The 20,323-nt window shown below is 39.5% G+C and overlaps 1 protein-coding gene across 9 annotated transcripts in view; it reads left to right on the top strand.

Annotated features, from left to right (window-relative positions):
• The window catches only part of Pam (peptidylglycine alpha-amidating monooxygenase), a 273,258-nt gene extending 253,214 nt beyond the window's left edge, over positions 1 to 20,044 (top strand). For 3 of the 9 annotated variants that reach the window (XM_052192587.1, XM_052192593.1, XM_052192588.1), the window contains 7 exons: positions 76 to 276; positions 2,501 to 2,616; positions 5,143 to 5,242; positions 9,544 to 9,597; positions 15,579 to 15,782; positions 18,452 to 18,505; positions 19,179 to 20,044. In XM_052192587.1, the coding sequence (XP_052048547.1) occupies positions 76 to 276; positions 2,501 to 2,616; positions 5,143 to 5,242; positions 9,544 to 9,597; positions 15,579 to 15,782; positions 18,452 to 18,505; positions 19,179 to 19,357 (908 nt within the window). In that variant the 3' untranslated portion in view covers positions 19,358 to 20,044. The remainder of the gene's footprint in view (positions 1 to 75; positions 277 to 2,500; positions 2,617 to 5,142; positions 5,243 to 9,543; positions 9,598 to 15,578; positions 15,783 to 18,451; positions 18,506 to 19,178) is intronic. The other 6 variants (XM_052192590.1, XM_052192595.1, XM_052192589.1 and 3 more) reach the window with 3 other exon arrangements.
• Positions 20,045 to 20,323: the final 279 nt, after the last annotated feature.

Raw genomic sequence — 20,323 nt, 5'->3', positions numbered from 1 at the left:
AACATAGAAAGCTGTTGCATCAGACTTTGAAGGACTTTATGAACGGGACAACTGTGGCTTTTCTTTGTCCTGTAGAGACTTCTGGGAGCAGTCCTAAGCCAGGCCAGTTCAGTGTTCCTCACAGTTTGGCCCTTGTGCCTCATCTGGACCAGTTGTGTGTGGCAGACAGGGAAAATGGCCGGATCCAATGTTTCAAAACTGACACCAAAGAATTTGTGAGAGAGATTAAGCATGCGTCATTTGGAAGGAATGTCTTTGCGATCTCATACATACCAGGTACTTCATCGTTATCTTGCACTTTGTTATGTCCTGGTCTGCCCTCAACAATCATTTTATTCAATGTGCTTCTTAAATAACTTTTCTATTAGTGAGTACAAGATACTTTATATATTGGATCTGAAATATTTTAAAACTATTACTGCACTGTAAATCACTTGAACTCAAATTCACTATTCCTTTTGCAGAAATAATGGACTCCAAAAAAAGTTACCAACTGTTTTTGTATTGGGTTTAAAATGTTACCAAATGCCAATTCCTCTTTACTTATGATCATCTGGGCTAGTTATTAAATGATTGATATTGCCTTCACACTATCAAGAGATGTTATATATCTGAAAGAATCACATTCAAAATACTACTGTTTCACATTTCTTAAAAAAATGTCCTGGCTGTCTTAGGATTTTGTTGCTGTGAATCGACACCATGACTGACCATGGCAACTCTTAAAAAGGAAAACATTTCACTGGATCTGGCTTACACTTTAGAGGTTTATTCTCTTAGTGTCATGGCTGGAAGCATGGCAGTGTGCAGACAGACATGGTGCTATAGAGAGAGCTGAGGGTTCTATATCTGGATCCACAGGCATCAAAAACAGAGGGACACTGGGACTGGCTTGAGCATTTAAAACCTCAAAGCCCACCCCCAACCAATGGCATACTTCCTCCATCAAGACCACACCCACTCCAACAAGGCCACACCCACTCCAACAAAGCCACACCTCCTACTAATGCCACACCCTGTGAGCCTATGGCCATCATTTCATTCAAACCACCACACTGGCCAACTTATTTAAAACAGAGAAAAATGTAAAGTAACAGAGCTTGTATTTAAGTGCCAGAAGAAACTACCAATAAAATCTTGATTTCTTTAACATTTTTATATAAACTCTAATGGTTTTAAAAGTTTTCAAATGAAATTTGAAAACAAAAATCCAAACTCATAAAATAAAAAGCACATGATAAAATAAATTACCATAATATTTCTTTGAATGTGTATTAAGGCAATTAATATTTTAAGTAAAAGTTTATTCACATCTTAAAATACATTATGAAATGTATCTAGTTTTGTGTTAGCTAACATTAACTATACTCTCCCCTTGAATAACTACATGCCTCTAGAGCATGAAATCAAAGGGCCAGCTTGTGTTACCTGAGAAATGTACAAAAATAAATAAATAAGGATCTTCATTAGTATCAATAAAAGAGACATTCTATCATTGGCTTTACTGCACATTCAAAGAATTAATTTGTCGAGAAATTTCAACTCATAAGGAAAGTGATTAAATAAGTATGATTTTTTTTAAATCTGGAAAAAGGTAAGAACTCAAGTTAAAAACAGAATGTGAGAGCCAATGTCTTCACAGTATTCTGTAGCAATAGTTTATGCTCAGACTGAATTGTGTTATAAGAAATAATTTTAGAATCTCTAAGATTCTTTTTAAAGAGATGAAAACATGCGGAACATAGGTTTAGCATTGCATGCACTTTTAAGGCTTTGCAATGCTCAGTCGCAAACATAGAACCCATGCATGCCAGCCAAACACTCTACCACTGAGCCATACTCTCGGCCTCTTCTATTCTTTAATGTGTTCTTTGAAAATGCAGCGTGCAGACCTCACCATTTCTGTTATTTCACTACATACGAGGAAATGTAGTTTTACGACAAAGTGTGCTTAGTAAAGTGCTTATTTTTTTTTTCCTGTGACAGTTTGTCTTTACTACTCTGAAATACTTATCTCATGTTCACAAGCAGGAGTTGTCTAAAATCAGATTATTTCTTCTGTACTGTAATTTCCCTTACCGTCTTTGTATTCTCCTCTTGCCCTTGCTGTAGCCAGATAGACATTACAGTTTTCAAAGCATAATCAGATGATCTGAACTGACTGGCTTTGATAACGTAAAATGTCCCCATTCCTACTGAGGATTCCTGTTATATGTAACCCTAAATGTCAGTATGCACATACAACAATAACTATGTATCCTGACTTTTTATGCCTTCCTAACTGGAACAGGCTCTCCAGGTTCTTCTTTACTTATATGCAAAGGTTGATCATCTAATCTGTTGGTCCCAAATCTGATAATTCACTGCTAAGAATTTTTCATTGTTGGCCAACATAAGGACCAGATTGACCCTAAATATATTGATTATTTGTAAGCTGTTCTTCTATTTCAGAGCAAATATTAATCCATATTTTAAAGAAAGACTGCACCTCTTGTCACAGGTTTTCTCTTTGCGGTAAATGGGAAGCCTTACTTTGGAGACCAAGAACCCGTGCAAGGATTTGTGATGAACTTTACCAGTGGAGAAATTATAGATGTCTTCAAGCCAGTTCGCAAGGTACTTACGTGCACTGCCTAGCTGAGTTTTTATAAGAAATTTAAAGTAAGAATATCAATATATTTAATTTTTTAAACATAAAAGATGTGACAACTTTCTTAGCTGAGTTGGCAGTCATATCTTGTTATGACGTTTACTTAAAAATGAATGTCCTTGTCTTTCATAGACTGTCCATATATCCAGATGAACATTAACCTTTACAGTTCTAACTTTGTCGTAGATAGACATACAATGGCAAGCTTAAACTGACTGTACTTAGCAAGTCAATATAGATACATTGATTAATAGATGATAGATGGACAGACAGATATTTTTCCTAGCTTTATTCAAGTAGTGAAGAAAATGTACTATTATATAGCTCTCTTTAACACAAGCAGGCAGCTTTTTTCATTGTTGTTGTTATTGGTAGTACTAAGATGTTAAAAAAAATAACAAGAATTGAACACAGTACTGTGTAGAACCTGTTCAAATTCTAAAGACTTGGCTAGGTGAGTGGGTAAAGGCTCTACAATAATTTGCCACTGTATATTTTAACAGTACTTTCTGCACACACAGTTACTGCAGCTCAGCGTCCCATGGGCCTTTTCTTCCCACTGTATTGTACATGCAGAGTAATTGTCAGGGTGATCACAATACTCACTGTAGGCATGTGCTATGGGTCCATCATCTGTAGAAACATCAGCCTGATAAAATGCTTAGGCAAGGGGTATTTTTCCAAATATAGAAAGGTTTATTGGGTTTACTTAGATCAAAATGTAACTATCACAAGTCACTGAACAAAGAATGTCTTGTTATCATAATTCTTAAGTTGTCTGTTAGGATAACAAGATGAGAAAAAAAGAACTATAAAAATGTCTCAGAATTTAGAAGTCTGTCTGTAAGAAGATGGACAGTCTGGATTCTATCAAAGTTAACTGTAGGTTTTACACTAGATCTTAAGGATAGAACGGTATACAAGAGAGGTCACAGTCTCTTCCTTAGTCTACCTTTGTTAGGAAAGGTTATAGTATCTGGAAAAAAACAAAGTAAATACGAACTAAAGATTCCAACTTGGGTTCTCTCCTTGTGGGTCTCTTTTTATAGTTTGTAAGCATGAGTTTTTCAGAAGATATTATATCTGAAAAGCAATGTGCAACACAGTGAAATCTTTGCATGTTTTAGAAGTCATTACATCTTGGGCACAAATTTTACGTGCAATATTTTGACTTCTCATTGATTATCTGATCTTTAGAGCTATTCTTCTATGAGCTAACTTCCTTGTACTTATTAAGAAAACTATTTCTATTCTTTCAGGTTTACAGTTTGTCTTATGTTTGACTTTCTTATTCTTTTAGTGATAGTGTACTGTATCAAGTATGCTATTAACTTTTATTTGAAATGTACATCTATACATCAAAACTGAGTAGCAACCAAAAGACTTGCACTCATAATAATATGAAGAGGTCTGAATTAAGACTTCAGAGCACATTGGTCCTAAACTTCAGCAATCACCAGACTCATGACTAGTAAGGCACAGTACATGGAACCTAAGAGAAGTTCATGCTGAGACAAAATTTGTTCTTCCAGAAAACAATTATCATATCACCCCATAAACACTGGAGAAGTATTCTAGGTTGATTCAATAAAATGAAACAGGTTTATGGATCTCTCAGAATTTCCACTTATTGTTTATCATCATAAAGATACACAATCTGGGTAAAAGAAATGTTATCATAATTCATTCCTGCAGTTGTAGGTCAAAGGTCAAGTTTTACACTGCCGTTTCTGTGGGCATATCTGTTGCTTCTTCCCTCACATCGTGAAAATCTTTCTCTTCTATTACAGCAGTCTTTAGAAATGTTTACATCTGAATGTTTGTTCCCTCTTAATGTTAGCGTAAGGGTAATAAGGCAGCAAGACTCATAAAGAGTCTTGAATGGAGATTCAGGTAACCTAACACCATTTGCTGAAAACACTCCCTTTTCTCATGTGTGTGTTAGGGAATCTTTGTTAAAAACTGAGGTGGAAGTGATAGTGTGAACTGAAGTCTGGGTCTTCTGGTCTACTGTCTTTCTTTTCAGAGTACACCATTGGCAGTAGAGACACAGGACTGCTCAAGGTGCCCCAAATAGATGAAGGTTAGATACAATGATATTTATGGCCCCAACTCTAAGGCTTAGGGAATACTATCAAAGAGGGAACAGAAAGAACTAAGGACTAGGAAGAAGGGCTAGGGAACACATCCGTTGGGCATGAAATGGCTGTTCCGGTCATGAGCCCAATGCAACTGTGCTTGTCTACACAGAAGCTGCTGGAGAATCAGCCTGTCCTCAGTACTTGAGAGGACTGTATAGCCCTCCGCTTTGCTCAGAGTCTAGAACTGTGGCCTGCAGAGTCAGGACACAATGAACGACTGCTGTTGCCTAGGGTGGCTTTGGTGGGAATTAAGGTCACTTTCGTTTGAGCCCCATGCCGTGTCTCATTTTTCTGCCATTCTGTAATAGATCTAAGCCTCATCCCAATAACAAATGTCTTTGCATTTGGCAGCACTTTGACATGCCTCATGATATTGTGGCGTCGGAAGATGGGACTGTGTACATTGGAGACGCACACACAAACACCGTGTGGAAGTTCACCCTGACTGAAAGTAGGCTGGGCCTTGTTCGTTTGTTCATTTTTATAGTATTTCTGTCTGTTTTATTGTTTAAAATGGGAAACAAAAGCATTTGCTTTTGATCTCTGTTTTGTTTTATTTTGTTTTTTTTTAATGTTGGGACCAGGAAACAGGGATGTAAGGGAGTTTGGGTTTGAGGTTCAGCACATGTCTGGCATCTTTGCTTTCTAATCCTTATACTACAAAGGATGGAGAAATGAGGAGGGATGAGTGGGGGGAGGGAGGAATGGGGTCCTTATTTGGTATCTATTTCAGGGATTAAGTCCATTTTTAAATGGACAGGGAGAGGAATTTTTTTAATTTTTTTTCTTTTTCCTGGCAGTCACTGCCTTGTTTCCAGAGACACTCCACAGGAAATGTTTGATGTGTGAAGTAATGTCTGTTACATTAAAAGCCAGTGTTAATTCCAGCTTGGTTACAGAAGGAAGAGACAGCTTTGGCAAAGCAGAGGTTGACTTGGCCACAAGATATTACCCCATGTGGCTCTCCAATCCTTAGTGCCCCACTTCAAGGGACCACAGCGTCCTTCCCTGACAGTCAGGCCTCAGCTTTTCTCCAGATCCTGAGCTGCTGTATTTCTGTTTAACTCAGAACATAAAGGAACACATTTGCTCCATCAGACTCTAGCCAGTCAGTGTAAAATTGTTAGGTTTTGGAGTTGGGGATGGGGAAGGAGGTTCAAGGGAACACTGGAATAGATTATGTTAGGTTTATAGAGCGGTTTCGAGGGGACATTGAGCTGGATTATTGAGAAGTAAGGCATTTGTTAGAAAAATTATTACTGTCACGGATAAAGAGAGGAGAGCACCTGCATGACAGAGACGCTGAAGAGAGTTCAAGCACCGGAGATAGACAGAATAGCTTGGTCTCAGAAGATAGGAAGCAGCGCTCTTGAGGCAGAGGTGGGATCTGTTCTTATGGCTATCTACAGAAGGGTGAGGTTTCACAACAGGGGTCCCTCAGCCATGCTCTCTGAATCCCAGACAAGAGTCAGAGAAAAGGGCAGGGAGCAAAATATATGGCCAAGATCCATTTTAATGTTAACTCACTTCTCTTCACAGATGAGAAAGGGCCCCAGGATGTCTGATAGCCAGGCACTCACTGGCTCTCAGCAGGGTACCAGATAGTCCCTGGCAGAGCAGAATGCTGCAGATACTGTGTGTGGCCTGAGCAGATGCTGGATGCTGGCACTATAATTTTGCAGGAAAGTTAGAATTCTTTCATTCAATGTGGACATCATTAAAAGTATGCTAGCCTAGTCCCTGGTTTCAGGCTATAAATCAAAATGTTCCTTATCTGAGGTACACTGAACATTTACTTGGCCAAAACATCCAATATGCAGAAATGTGTTTTAAATATTTTGGAGTCTAAGCGATGGGAGATAGTGGTAATTAGCTAAGGATTTCGGGATGATGAATTTGAGTTATCTAAAGCTGAAGCAGATAGTTATATTAGGTATAGATTTAATAAGGAAATGAAAAGTTGATTAATAAAATTATGTCAGTAGCAGCATAAATTCATGTTGTAACAAGGAATGAAAACAAATTGTTGGAAGAAAAGTAAAATCAAGTCTATAAACTTCAATCAGATATAATGTACATTTTATGTCCCAATTGGCCAATGCTGTATTCAGTAACTTTTGAGTTTTGAATTAATCTTTGGGTGACTTTCACTATTCTTTTTTTTTTTTTTTTTAGTTTATTGGTTTTTTAAATTTTTTTAATTTATTTTCTATATTCTTTGTTTACATTCTAAAAGCCTTCCCCTTTCCCAGTCCCCCCCCCCCCCATATGTCCCATAAGTCCTATTCTCTCCATCCATTCTCCTATCTTTCCCCCTCCCTTTTCTCTGTCCTGGTACTCCCCTACAATGCTGGATCAAGCCTTTCCAGGATTAGGGCCCTCTTCTTCCTTCTTCATGGGAATCATTTGATATGCTAATTGTATCTTCAGTGTTCAGAGCTTCAGGGCTAATTAATATCCATTTATCAATGATTGCATTCCATGTGTATTCTTTTGTGATTTACATGTTATATAATATTATATTTCAATAAATATATTAAATGTTTTTTAAAGATGGAAAAGGCTATAGAAATGCAGCCATAGTTTTTTATTTCAAATAGTAATTTTTTTTTGTTTTATTAAGCCATTTGTAACAACCTAGTGCTTAATACTCAACAAAAAAAAAAATCTGTCTTTGTCCATGAAAACAACTATCAAAGTACATGTCACCAGCCTTTCTTAAGCTCAACAAGAGAAACAGGAAAAATAATATGGGTGTTTTGAAAACTCCAAGTGGTGTTGATACACCTCTGACCCCTGATTAAAATGCATAAGTGTAGCGTACAACTTCAAGATAAAATTCCTTCAGTATAATGGAGACCAGAACAAATCAAGGAAGTTGGGCTTCTGGCCTGGGGAGACTGCCTGTGTTTGCAGTCTGGTGTTCAGTCAAATAGAAGACTGCTGTCCTGCTTGTCCCTCTGATGCTGTGTTACACACTGGCCAAAGCTAACCAGGTTAGGCCATGTGTTTGATTTGCATTTATTAAGCCACTGGGGGGAAGAAACCTGGAAGCAGAGAACATAGAGGGGTACTGTTTAAGGGCTTGCCTCCTTTCCTTGTCCAGCCTGCCTCCTTACCCAGAGCCAGCCACCTATCCCAGGAGGACGCTACCCACCACCAAGCTGAAGGAGCAATCCCCTCACAGAGGTCCATTTTTCCATGATGACACTAGTTTCACAAAAAGGAACCAGCACAACCCGGGTTCCATCATGGCAGTGTTCTAGAATTATCTGCCTCCCCAGTGAGGAGTCGCCCCACGCACTCCCAAATTAATAAAGGAAAAGGCTCTTTAGTTATACCAGGTGACAGGCTCTGGCTAAAGCATAAAAGAGAACCAGCCTGTAACAGAAAATGTTACCAGTTCATATAGGTCTTAGATCCATCTATTCCACAAACACTGCCATCCTTAAGTCTCTTTTAGGTCTAGTCCCCAGCAAAGGCTTTGAATGATTTGAACACAAACAGGACACTGCGGGTCTAGCTACTTATATTAGTAGGAAATTTGCACAGCAAAGTTAGTGTCTGAATTATTTCTTACGAACGCCACTCTTGCTGCCGTTAGCAATAGCCACTACCCAGGATCATCTCTCACACTTTGCAGAATTGTCCTTTTTCTGTTGACCGCACAGGGGGCTTAATGGTAGAACAGGACTTAAAGGTGAGGGTCCCATGAGCTCCTCACAAGGGTTGTTGTCTTTGTTAGGGGAATCCAGCCTCATTGGAGGTCAGTTTTGGCGAATGAACATTAATTAGCACACATGTTTTCTTAGGAACCCTAATATAAACTTCAACAATGGCACTGATTTTTTTTTCCTCACTGTTTCTAAGACGTCTGGTTAGTTAGCTACTTACCTTCCAGTCAGATTGCAGTCAGCACACCACTTATGAAAATCTCTACTTTGTATAACTTAAAAAATCTAAGAAAGTTTATTCATCAACTCCATAGTATCCATTTGTTACTACAAGTTTCTTCTGCAGCAGTAGAACCAGCCTTCACATTGTCGAGGTGCAAACAATGTAAGCAAGGGAGTGGTAAATCAACCGAACTGAACCATTCTGTTCCTTGTGTAGAAAGAAAAGTCTATTGGGGATCAAACTGCCAAAGCTATCTCTGGGGGAGGGAGCTCAGAAAGAAGCAAAATGGTGGAAAAGCAAGTGGATTGAATCTCTTGGTGGGGTGGGGAGGTTGATTGACACAGGCTGTTCAGATTAAGTAGGAATTAGATGCTCTTGTCCTAGACAATTGACCTTTGGGAGCAGATGGAGGGAGTTTCTGGTAAACAGAGATGCCTGAGGAATGTGGAATTAAGGATCTGTTTGCCCAGTAGTTTACCAGGTCTGAGACCTCCTGTTTAGGATATTGTCACTAGCACTGCCATCTTGGAGGAATGAGAGGGAATGGGAGGGTGGGGACATTGCAAACAGAATTTTGTCACCAGCTCTGCCATTTGGACCTAATAAACAGAGCTACCTGATATTTCAGAAACAGTGCAATATTATGAATACTACAGGAAAACCCTATTCTAAATAAGTTATTAAAAATATTACCTCAACTTACCTAAGAAGGGTTTATAGAGGACTCATGACCTTGACCTCTAATTAGACTTTGGGAATATGTATAGCTGAATAAAACTGGTATCAAGGTTAGGTTTTAAATGCTCTTTTAGAGGATTCTGATTCTTCTCTTTTCTTATTGTGCTCATGTTACAGAAATGGAGCATCGATCAGTGAAAAAGGCTGGCATTGAGGCCCAGGAAGTCAAAGGTTGGTCAGAGTCCTCTCTCAACTGTGAAACCAAAAGCTATTGCGTTGGATTATTTTGGGCTCTTGATTGCAGCTTAAAAATTATCAGGCTAAAAATATATAATGTGGTAAATTGTTGCTTCTCTCCACTTTGTGCTGAGCCCTTAAAGCCTGCATGCCGAGACTTCTTTGTGCATTGAAGGAAATAGTCCTAAGGACTTCCAGTCGTCACTGATTCTCAGTAATGGAATATGGATGAGGACTTAAGAAATCCATAACCTGTGAGCCAGAGATACGCAGAAAGGAAAATATTCAGCTAGTCATATTAGAAAGTAGTTTGACTTTATGTAAGGGAGAAAGAAAAACAAGAAGATTTTTGGTATGCTAAAGAAGTGTGCATGAACTTTCATGTACACAGGTGAAAAACCTTAGTGGGTAACTTCTGTGTGATAGCAAGCATTAGATGTCCACCAGCTCCTGTCGTAGCCCCACGCAGCCAAGTAGATTAACTGGGGGCAATGGAGTAAGCCTGAGAGGAATGACAGGACACCAGATCTCAGGGAAGTCACTGCACACATCCCCTCGTCCTCATCCATATTGACACACAGTGTCTAAAATGAGCTTAGCTCCACATAAGTGGCTCCTATTCCCAGAATTCAGAATCTCTGTCAAATTACTTTGCCCTACCAGAGAGCCAGTTTGAATCTGTAGTTTTTCTACCGTGTGTAGGCTTTTGACTGGTGTGTGCTGAGAACTCGCCATGCTTTAAGTCATAAACCGATTCCATTCTTCAGATTTAGCCCCAGGGTGAAGAGGTTCAGACTGAAGTTCAGGCATCTTTGTTTTCTTGCTCATGGAAGTGGGCTGGGAAGATGTGTGAAGAAGACAGAAGCACAAGGAAGCTGAGGAAAGCTGAAAGGAAATCTGGCAGCAGGCACTGCTCAGCCTTGAGAATGCTGAGATAACCTTGTAGCCAAAATAAACTGCACTGTTTGGCACTGGTAGAGATTCTACACACGGGACAATACTGAGTGGTGTTCCTGCTACTAACACACAGACACAAGTCTTAAATCATTGCTATTTATATAATATCACTCATGTTATGTTTATCCCCAAATAAGAGTGATATAAGAGATATTGCTGTTGATAATAGCTATTATTGGAACACTCTAAATGGATGATACAAAAATTATCAACTGTAATCATTATATTAGCCATGTGATGATATTCATCTTACATATGAGGAAATAAGAATGGGTATACTGAGGAGACAGTATATGTTTGAGTCACGTTTTAAACATGAGTTTGTTTGATGTCAAATTCTGTGCTCTTGTTCAATACATCAGTCCATTCACTGTAAATTCTTCCAAGCAATGCAAGTTAGGAATGATTTGCAGTGCATGTTGAAATCTCTAGGTTAAATGTTTTTAATTTTATTTCTGTTTAAATATGTACCGCTAAAACATAATGGCAATATCCTAGCTAGCATGTTGAGAACATGCCCAGTTATCCTGACCTCTGACCTAACCTTGGCTGCTGGATGAAGAGGAAACAATGAATCCATTTAGATAGAAAACCTCCCTGTCTTGTGGCAGAACCCAAGCAGTCAAAATAACAAATGTTATTAAAATATCTGCCTTGAAAGTCCAGTTTTACTATTCAGGAATATCACAACTCAAATGGATATACTCTTCTTGAAGCCAAATAATTCCCATCCTTTTATAAGATTTTATTCATATAACAAAAGAAATACAGATCATGCTGGATCTCTAGAGACTATTGTTTATCCAAATCATGAAGCTAGAGACTAGAGAGATGGGTCAGTGGTTAAGAGTACTGGCTGCTCTTCCAGACATCCTGAGTTCAATTCTCAGCAATGCCATAGTGGCTCACAACCATCTGTAATGTGTGTAATGGGTATAATGCCCTCTTCTGGTGTGTCTGATGACAGTGATGGTGTACTCATATAAATAATGTGAATAAATAAACCTTAAAAGAAAAAAGGAAAGAATGTGGCTTTTAAAAAATCATGAAGCTAACCTTTGTAACAAAGGCCAAAGCAAATACATAGTTGGCAGCATGGGTGTCCGTTAATTTTATAACTCCAAATATGAGTTACTTTTAATGATACTTATCTCCACGCATGTTCATATAAGTGACCAATTATAACAAGGTTGCAGAACCAACATTTCAAGGGAGTTTCAGAAATAAGTGAACTGGAAATGACAAAGAGATGGGAAGGGTTTAAATTTCAAATAGAGTCACTAGGAGCAAAATGCATAGCTCACTCTGCCCCTGCTCCAGGTAAAGGTGACAATCGTGAGCAGTCTCCAAGTAGAGAGAAAAAGAAAGAAAGCTGTCAAGTGCATGGAGCCTCTTAGGCCTTACTGAGGGAAGCCTTTGGAAGGGGCTGAGAGGGCAAAGGTGGACTGTGCATGAGAACGAAGCTCCTGCATGCTGTATATAGCTCTCACATTGTCTAAAGTTACATGCTAATGTGTTTTCTAAAATCTTCATCCTACAGTTGTGTCTGTTATGAGCTAGGTATCAGTTGCTATATTACTACATTAAGAATGTGCCTCCGTCCCGTTCACTATTCTAATTGCTTTTATTAAAGAAGAAAGTCTGCATGTAGGTGCCAGGGTGTAGAAAGCTTTCAGGTCTCTACACACACCCTGTCATTAGGTCTACACACACACATAGATAGACACACATACCCTGACATTAGGTCTACACACACACACACACACACACATACACACCTTGATGTTAGGTCTACACACACACATAGATAGATACACATACCCTGACATTAGGTCTACACACACACACACACACACATACACACCTTGATGTTAGGTCTACACACACACATAGATAGACACACACACCCTGACATTAGGTCTACACACACACACACACACACACACACACAAACACACACACACCCTGATGTTAGGTCTACACACACATAGATAGACACACACACCCTGACATTAGATCTACACACACACACACACACACACACCTTAATGTTAGGTCTACACACACACACATAGATAGACACACACACACTGACATTAGGTCTACACACACACACACACACACACACCCTGATGTTAGGTCTACACACACACATAGATAGACACACACACCCTGACATTAGGTCTACACACACATACACACACACACACACACACACACACACACACACGTGTATTAACACACATGCAAACATGCATGAACACAGCTACATGCATGATATTAGTTATAGAACTGAAAGAATCAGCTTGATATTCATAGAAAGTAGATGACACAGCAATGAACATGCTAACTTACATGCCACTTTAGGCATTTTTTGCTTCCACAGTTCTGGTATTTTGGATGTTATCTACTGAAAATGCATGATCACTCTAACATTTGGAACAAACTGAAATGTCTTTACAATTTAAAAGTTGTTTTTTTTTTAAAGAGGGCAGTCTTAAAATGTCTTATTGCAAAGAAAAATTAATAGATAAATAAAAATAAAATAATAGAGATATGTAAATACTCTGTGATTATCCTCACAAAGGCATACAGATAACTCCCCCTTTAAGAAGCACTGCTTTGGAGAAGAATTAAAAATACTTCTTACCACTCAGCTTTTAAAATCACATTTATTTCTGTATACCCAGAGATGCTTTGAAAGCTGCTGATTTTATAAGACTGTGAGATACTGGTGTTCTAGAGAGGCTGTGTGTGGCATCTTAATTGCTAAGAGAGCATGGTGTTCTATTCCCCTTTATCTCCAGAAACTCAGGCATAGGCTAAGTTTAGAGTCTTTACACCTCTTCGCACCTGCTCGCCAGGGATGCTCCAAAATATGGGAACATGTAATAAAGAAATTTCAGATGAAGAGTGAAGTGATGTAATTTGGACTATGTATTATTTGAGTGGGATTCCTAGGCTCTTTTCTGGTGCTGGGTTGGACTTTTCATTTTACCTATGCATCCCCTCGGAACAGCAATATTGCTTTTCTTTCTAAGACTCTGAGACATTTAAAAACTCACCTCCTCAGACAAAAATAGAACCTTTTAAAACTTAAACATATTTCATTCCCAATGTTGGAATAAGCAAGTATTTTTAGGAGATTATATCCAAAATACCAGAACTGTGGAAGCCAAGAATGTCTCAAGTGGTACATAACTTAGCAAGTTCATCCTTGTGTCTCCTCTACTGTCTAAGAATGCTCAGCTGATTCCGTCTATAACAAGCATCATCTGAGGGTCTCTCTGCTTAATATAGCTCAGTCCTGGCTCTGCCTCATCAGTGGCACAAGCTGTAAATTGGCATAAGCATTGTTGCAAAAGCAGGAAGTTACAAATAGAAAATACTGGCTAATAATTCTGCTAGCTGTCAAATAGAAGCCGGCCTTCCTTGTAAAGGCAATACACACATTCTTGAACACCAGGATACAAATATCCCTTGGGATATTTAACCCCATGATTGCATTTTTGCGACTTATTTTTCCTGTTTAAGTGTGGACCAAGTTTAAATATAAAATAATTGCGTACATGGTTTCTGTGGTAGCAAAGAAGATGGCGGAACAGTGGTCAGGCCTGTGAACCGATCCTTTCTCTTCTGTGCTGTTTAAATTTTGAGAGCCAAGCAAGTGAACATGTGGCAGTGTAGTTTCTGCTTTTGTAAAGTAGAAGGAACAATGTGAGGATTTTAAGGATGTCAGCAAAATGGTTACAGTAGCACTGGCTCACAAGCTTTGTGTATGGATTAAAGGAGAGCAAAGCCACTACAGTACAAGTGCTCAGCGACTGTAGCTGAGATCAGGAAAGAAGATAGCTCAGAACACTGAAGCAATAAGTGTCAGTCCTCTGTGTGTCTATATCATAAACTGGATATCCCGGGGGATTTCAGAAACATATGTCCAGCAAGCAGTTAAACCATCTACATGTATAGAACATTAATCACTTTTCCCAATTGTGTTAAACAATCTGCTCTTGCCAGTTCATTGAGGGCTGGGGTTCTCTTCAGCCTGCAGTCTATATCGTATTGAAACAGAGAACCGTAAAGCAAGGAATTAAGATTCTGGAAGCCTTGGGAAACCTTTTAGCAAACAGGACTGTAACTTCTCCTGGCTAAATTCTTAACTGCTGCACATTACAGTTTGCTATTCCCAGATACCCACATGCTTCTTGGGGTTGGCTCAAAGTCCAGACTCATTTGAAGTCAATAATTATTGCAGCCCCTGCAGTAGCTTCTATAGCTTCATCAGATCTGTCTCTCAATGGTGTGTTAGGCCTGGTACCTACCCAGCTCCCCTTAGCGGCTCGGAAAGTTGATAAGTTATAGTCATTACCAATAAAATTATATATATTGCACTTATACTTTGCTGAGAACTATATAAAAGAACACAAAGGGACAGTTGAGTTTTTGTCTTTGTCAGTCTAGAGTTAATGTCTATCACTCCACAGAGAGTACTAAAGCTTCACAATACACAAAAGTGATTCAGAAACTGAATATATAATGAACCAAATACTAATCAAACACCTTCTTTGTGAGCCACATTTAAACTTAACAGTATTGTGAAGTATATTATACCACAGCTTTCCAAATGAGATTTTGTAATACCAAGATAACTAACTTGCCCAAAGTTATTCAGCCAGTACACCTGAGCTCAACCGTGGTTGACTCCAGAACGCACACCAGCCTTTTTCTCTACACAAGGAAGTGTGCGATCTCAAACTTCTGAGTGTATCTTAACCTTGGAGAAATGCAAAATGCTATCTATTTGATGGACTTGAAAGGGTACCACTGGGAAGGTGAAAACTGTAATGTAGCCACCAGAACTGCTGTTGACGTCATAGGTACCAACATGACAACATGACCCCACATCCAGTGGTCTCAAGTTCTTGGAGAACCATTGTTGATTTGACTGGGCAGGGGTGGGTGAGAGGGTTTGAAATATTTCAATCAGTTGCATACTGTGAACTCTTCTTTCCCTGAAGAATCCGAGGCAGTTGTTGAACCCAAAGTGGAGAACAAACCCACCTCCTCAGAATTTCAGAAGATGCAAGAGAAAGAGAAACTGATCAAAGAGTCAGGCTCGGGAGTGCCTGTGGTTCTCATTACAACCCTTCTGGTTATTCCTGTGGTTGTCCTGCTGGCCATTGCCATGTTTATTCGGTGGAAAAAATCAAGGGCCTTTGGAGGCAAGTAAAATGAGCCCCTTTAATATAGAACCTGCCTTTGAAAGCATGTCTGGCCTGATTATCATTAGGAACCTCATCATGATTTATCTGTTTGGTTTGACTTAGATTGGTTTACATGCTCTCTGCCTTTTATGATATTATTGTCTGTGTCTCAAAAGGTGATTATAATTAATATTGAATATAACATAGGTCTAGAGCCTCTGAAATTTAGGTAGTTTGGTTATAGCATACCTTCTTCCATTGCCTTTTACAGTTGACTTAAGCCCAAATAATCTCACCATAAGAAGCTGTGATGTTGTAGGTACACTATAAATTATCTTGCAGATCAGGAAGAAGGGCATACCTGCTATTGAGCCTGTACTCACAATACTTGGGTTGGGGATCTTGGGGCTGTGTCCTTTTCCCATCAGATTGGCTCTAGCTTCTAGCTGCATGACATTGGGCAAGTTACTTCATCTTTCTAAACCAGTTTCTTCATGGATAAAGTGAGTACAGGAGATGAGGTTGTGTAAAACTAAAGTATCGTAGTAATGGCCATTAGGCATTTACCAAGTATCTGGGACCTGCTATGTACCCAATACCATCAGCAAGTATCAAGAGTAATCTTGGAAACAGAGAAGTAAAAGGACATGACCATTCTCAAGACTCTACTTTATCCAGAATCCCTTGACCTAACAGACAACTTGGTTTTTGAGTAGTCATAAGTTTGACCATTAGTCTTTCCTAACTGAGCAAGGCAGGGTCCAGTACCAAAGTCAGTACTTCTAAAAATAACTGTCATAGTATGTGACCTATTCGGGATATTCAAAGTGATGCCATCCTTATATTGTATCTCTGAGTAGCAACCTCCAGGTCTTAAGGCAAATGTCCATAGATATATCTGGGAAGGAATCTGTGGGGCAGTGTGGGAGACAACAGTTGGTCAGGAAACAAAATCTGGTCTTGTGGGAGGTCCAGATATCTGGGGCAGGGATTCGGGTACCACTAGGGAAAGCCTTGACACACAAGAAGACACTGAAACAAACAACTGAAGGCACCACTTGATAAGTTGTAAAAGTAATGATTCTTAGATTTTCCTTAACATTTTTATTTACTTCAAGTAAATCTTTGAAAACAATATAGTTAACTCTTCCCTCCCCCCACCCAAAAAAAAAAAAACACTATATGAAGAATAAAGAAAAACATCCAGGAAGTTAATTAGACACAAGCTTTAAGAGGACGATCGATCGTGTTGGATGTGGTATTTAGTGGATGTGCTTCGGAGAAATAGCAGTTCTTCACACTAGCAGTTCAGGAAGATAATTGTTGATGAGACTCAGAATGTAGGTGATGCAGAGAAGACGGCACATAAAGCCGTAACATAGTCACAGCTATAACAGAAACTAGGAGGACATAAAGCCTCGTGCACATGGCTAGACTCCGGGATATTGAACCCAAAAGGAGAGGAAGTGGCTTAAAGAGTCAGGAAGGCTTGTTTTCCTGTTTGCTCTTAGGGACATGAAACTGTAGCATAAAGCTGTGCGGGAAGGTAGCAACCCAGGCCATTGTCCCTCTGTGTTTTATTTAGGGACGTTGTAATTCTAGTCAGTTCCGTTGCATTTCACTGAACGGTACATTAGCCTGCCACTCTTTTCTAAGATTATTTTTCTTTCCCAATGGATTTTATCAAAGGATTTAAAAAAAAAAAAAGCCCTCCTGGAGGATTTTCCCTGATCCAACACACACTGGTTGTATTTTACAGTGCTCTTCCACACAGACACCAAAGCAGGCACGGAGCACGCATGATTGGCCAAGGAATGCACTGTGTCTTGTGGAACTGAGTCTGATTTTTGGCTTTCTGACAGTCCTCCTTTCTCTGCCTTGTTTTCTACCTGTCTGCTGCCACCTACCTTTTAGTTCTCTTCCTGAAGCTGCCCTGCACTCCAATGCTTCTCTGAGCATAACCCAGGAAGGAACAGGGAGACCAAGGCAAAACGTGTAGGAAGAGACATACCAAGGAGACAGCAAGAGCCGTTTGGGAGCTCTGCATCCCCATGACAAGAGAAAATGATTTATCTTGGAGACTGAAGCCCTAAGCTCAAATGAGGTCATGGAAATTATTCAGGATTTCCCATTGCTCCTATTCATTTAAGCTTCAGATGAAGAACAGCATCCAAATCCAAAATAGGATTGTCCACTACTGTTCACAGAAAGGGTAAAGCTGTACTCGGATATCCCTAAATGGTTGTAATAAAAGCTTCCATTTTTTATATATAATATTTTGGTAACTTAATTGCATCCCAATAAAAATTGTTGATGTTAGCAAGGTTTTACCATTCCATATAATACATCCCCTTATATGTCACAGATATGGAGAAAAGGATATGATCTCTCATTTCTTGGAGGAAAAGAAACCTGAGGCTCGAGGCATGATTATGTCAAAACTACAGTCTTATAAGAGACACAGACGAGAGTTTACCCAATCTCCACAATTTCCAGCCTTCTTTATGCTTCTCAGTAGCATATAGCCCTTTAAAAACTGCATGTAAATAACATTTTCTAGTCACTTGCAAGTTCCTGATTTTATGTTAAAGGTTGAGCCCTTGGATAGAGAAGGGTGAAAGACACATTTAAAAACGGGCCGTCTTTTTTTTTTTCGTTTGTCTTGTGTTTTGTTTCATTTAAAGCAGATCATGACCGCAAGCTCGAGGCAAGCTCTGGAAGAGTGCTGGGAAGATTCCGAGGTATGCCTGTGACCTTTCAGAATCTCCATGTCTGGCGCAAAGTCCGCGAGCTCATGTCTTGTAAAGAACCAGGCACTGTTTCCTGTTTTGACTCTGAAAATTCAACCCCTAGTGGGCAGTTAGCGCTGGAGCAGAAGACCCTGAAGCGTGGGCCTCACCACACACTGCCCACTCTGTTTCTCTTTTTCATTTCCTTTTCCATTGTGTATCTTCTCCTGCGTTTCCCCCGCCTTCCATCTGTTTTGTTTGCTTTGTCTTTGGTAAACTTCCTGTGGCTGATACTGCTGTCAGTGCTTGTCCTTGGGAAGGTGACCTTTTCATAAAGTCATTGAAAAGAAACTCAGCTCAGGGGTTGCAGATTCAGGAGAGCTGAAGAGAGACAGACTGTGAAAATGGATCTAAATATCTCTGCAGAAGCAGATTCCTCGGGAGTTTAGGGTTTTATTGTTTACTTTGATAAAGTCTGTTGAGTAGTATCCATCTGGTTCTGTAAGGGAAATCTCCTTGAATATCATTCTTAAAAAAAAAAAAAAAAAAAAAAAAAAAAAAAACTCCTCTACCCTCTTCCATTCCCATTATCTGTCTCTGTTTAAAGTTTGAAATTTTACAAGGAAACAGAGTTGTTTGTGCAATTATTAACTCTACTGTGGCATTTGATTTTTTTTTTTTTCAGGAAAGGGAAGCGGCGGCCTAAATCTAGGAAATTTCTTCGCAAGCCGGAAAGGCTACAGCAGAAAAGGGTTTGACCGCGTGAGCACAGAGGGGAGCGACCAAGAGAAAGATGAAGATGATGGAAGTGAGTCCGAAGAGGAGTACTCGGCCCCGCTGCCCAAGCCTGCACCTTCCTCCTGAACGCCTGCCTTCTTCCTTCCTTCCTTCCGTGTAGCTGTCGAGTGAGGTTCACCAAGACGCCCAGATTCCTTTCCCCTTAGCGCGTGTAAAGTTCTGTGCGTTTGATTGTAAACTGTACTCGTCTGTGTGGAACTGTACACACCTTAGTTACTTCATTTGGCTCCGTTGGCTTCTGTTTCTAGGTGAGGAGTTTCCTACCAGTTCACTCCAGTGCCATCGTCTTTATATGAATGCAGTGTAGAGAAGCTGCCCTCCTCTTCCAAGGTAGCGGTAGTGCGCTCCAAGCCCAGAAGGGAGTTTAGCTCATTTACATTTGGAGACTTTTTTTTATTTTGGTGGATGTAAATAGCCCTATTCTCCGCTTGAACACAGTATTCTCCCAGTCCACACCCATTGCCAGTGTCTTTCTTTGGTGCCTTTCCTGTTCAGCATTCTCAGCCTGTGGCAGTAAAGAGAAACTTTGCTACACGACGAAAAGCTGCTAAATCTCCTTCTATTTTTTTAAAATCACTAACATTATATTGCAATGAGAGAAATTTTAAAAAGTCTCTATTTAAATTCTTTTTTTAAATTTCTCCTCAGTTGGTGTGTTTCCGGGATGTCTTATTTTTAGATGGTTACACTGTTAGAACACTATTTTTCAGAATCTGAATGTAATTTGTGTAATAAAGTGTTTTCAGAGCATTAGCACTCAGAGTGTATTTTTGTGATTTTTTCTTACAGCATTTTACATGAATCTTTTAATAATTACACAGTCAGCGAGTAGAACTAGTTCATTCTTTTCAAGAAAAAGAAATGTTTTGAGCAAAACTTAGAAGATAATTTTATGGGACCAAGATAGATTGAAAAACAATAGTAAGAATATTCTTCCCTGCTGGGCGGTGGTGGCACATGCCTTTAATCCCAGCACTTGGGAGGCAGAGGCAGGCAGATTTCTGAGTTCGAGGCCAGCCTGGTCTATAGAGT

Source organism: Apodemus sylvaticus, chromosome 9 (assembly GCF_947179515.1).
Source record: "Apodemus sylvaticus chromosome 9, mApoSyl1.1, whole genome shotgun sequence".
Taxonomy (NCBI): domain Eukaryota; kingdom Metazoa; phylum Chordata; class Mammalia; order Rodentia; family Muridae; genus Apodemus; species Apodemus sylvaticus.
The sequence above is the reverse complement of the archived record's forward strand: the minus strand, read 5'-3'. Positions and strand labels throughout refer to the sequence as shown.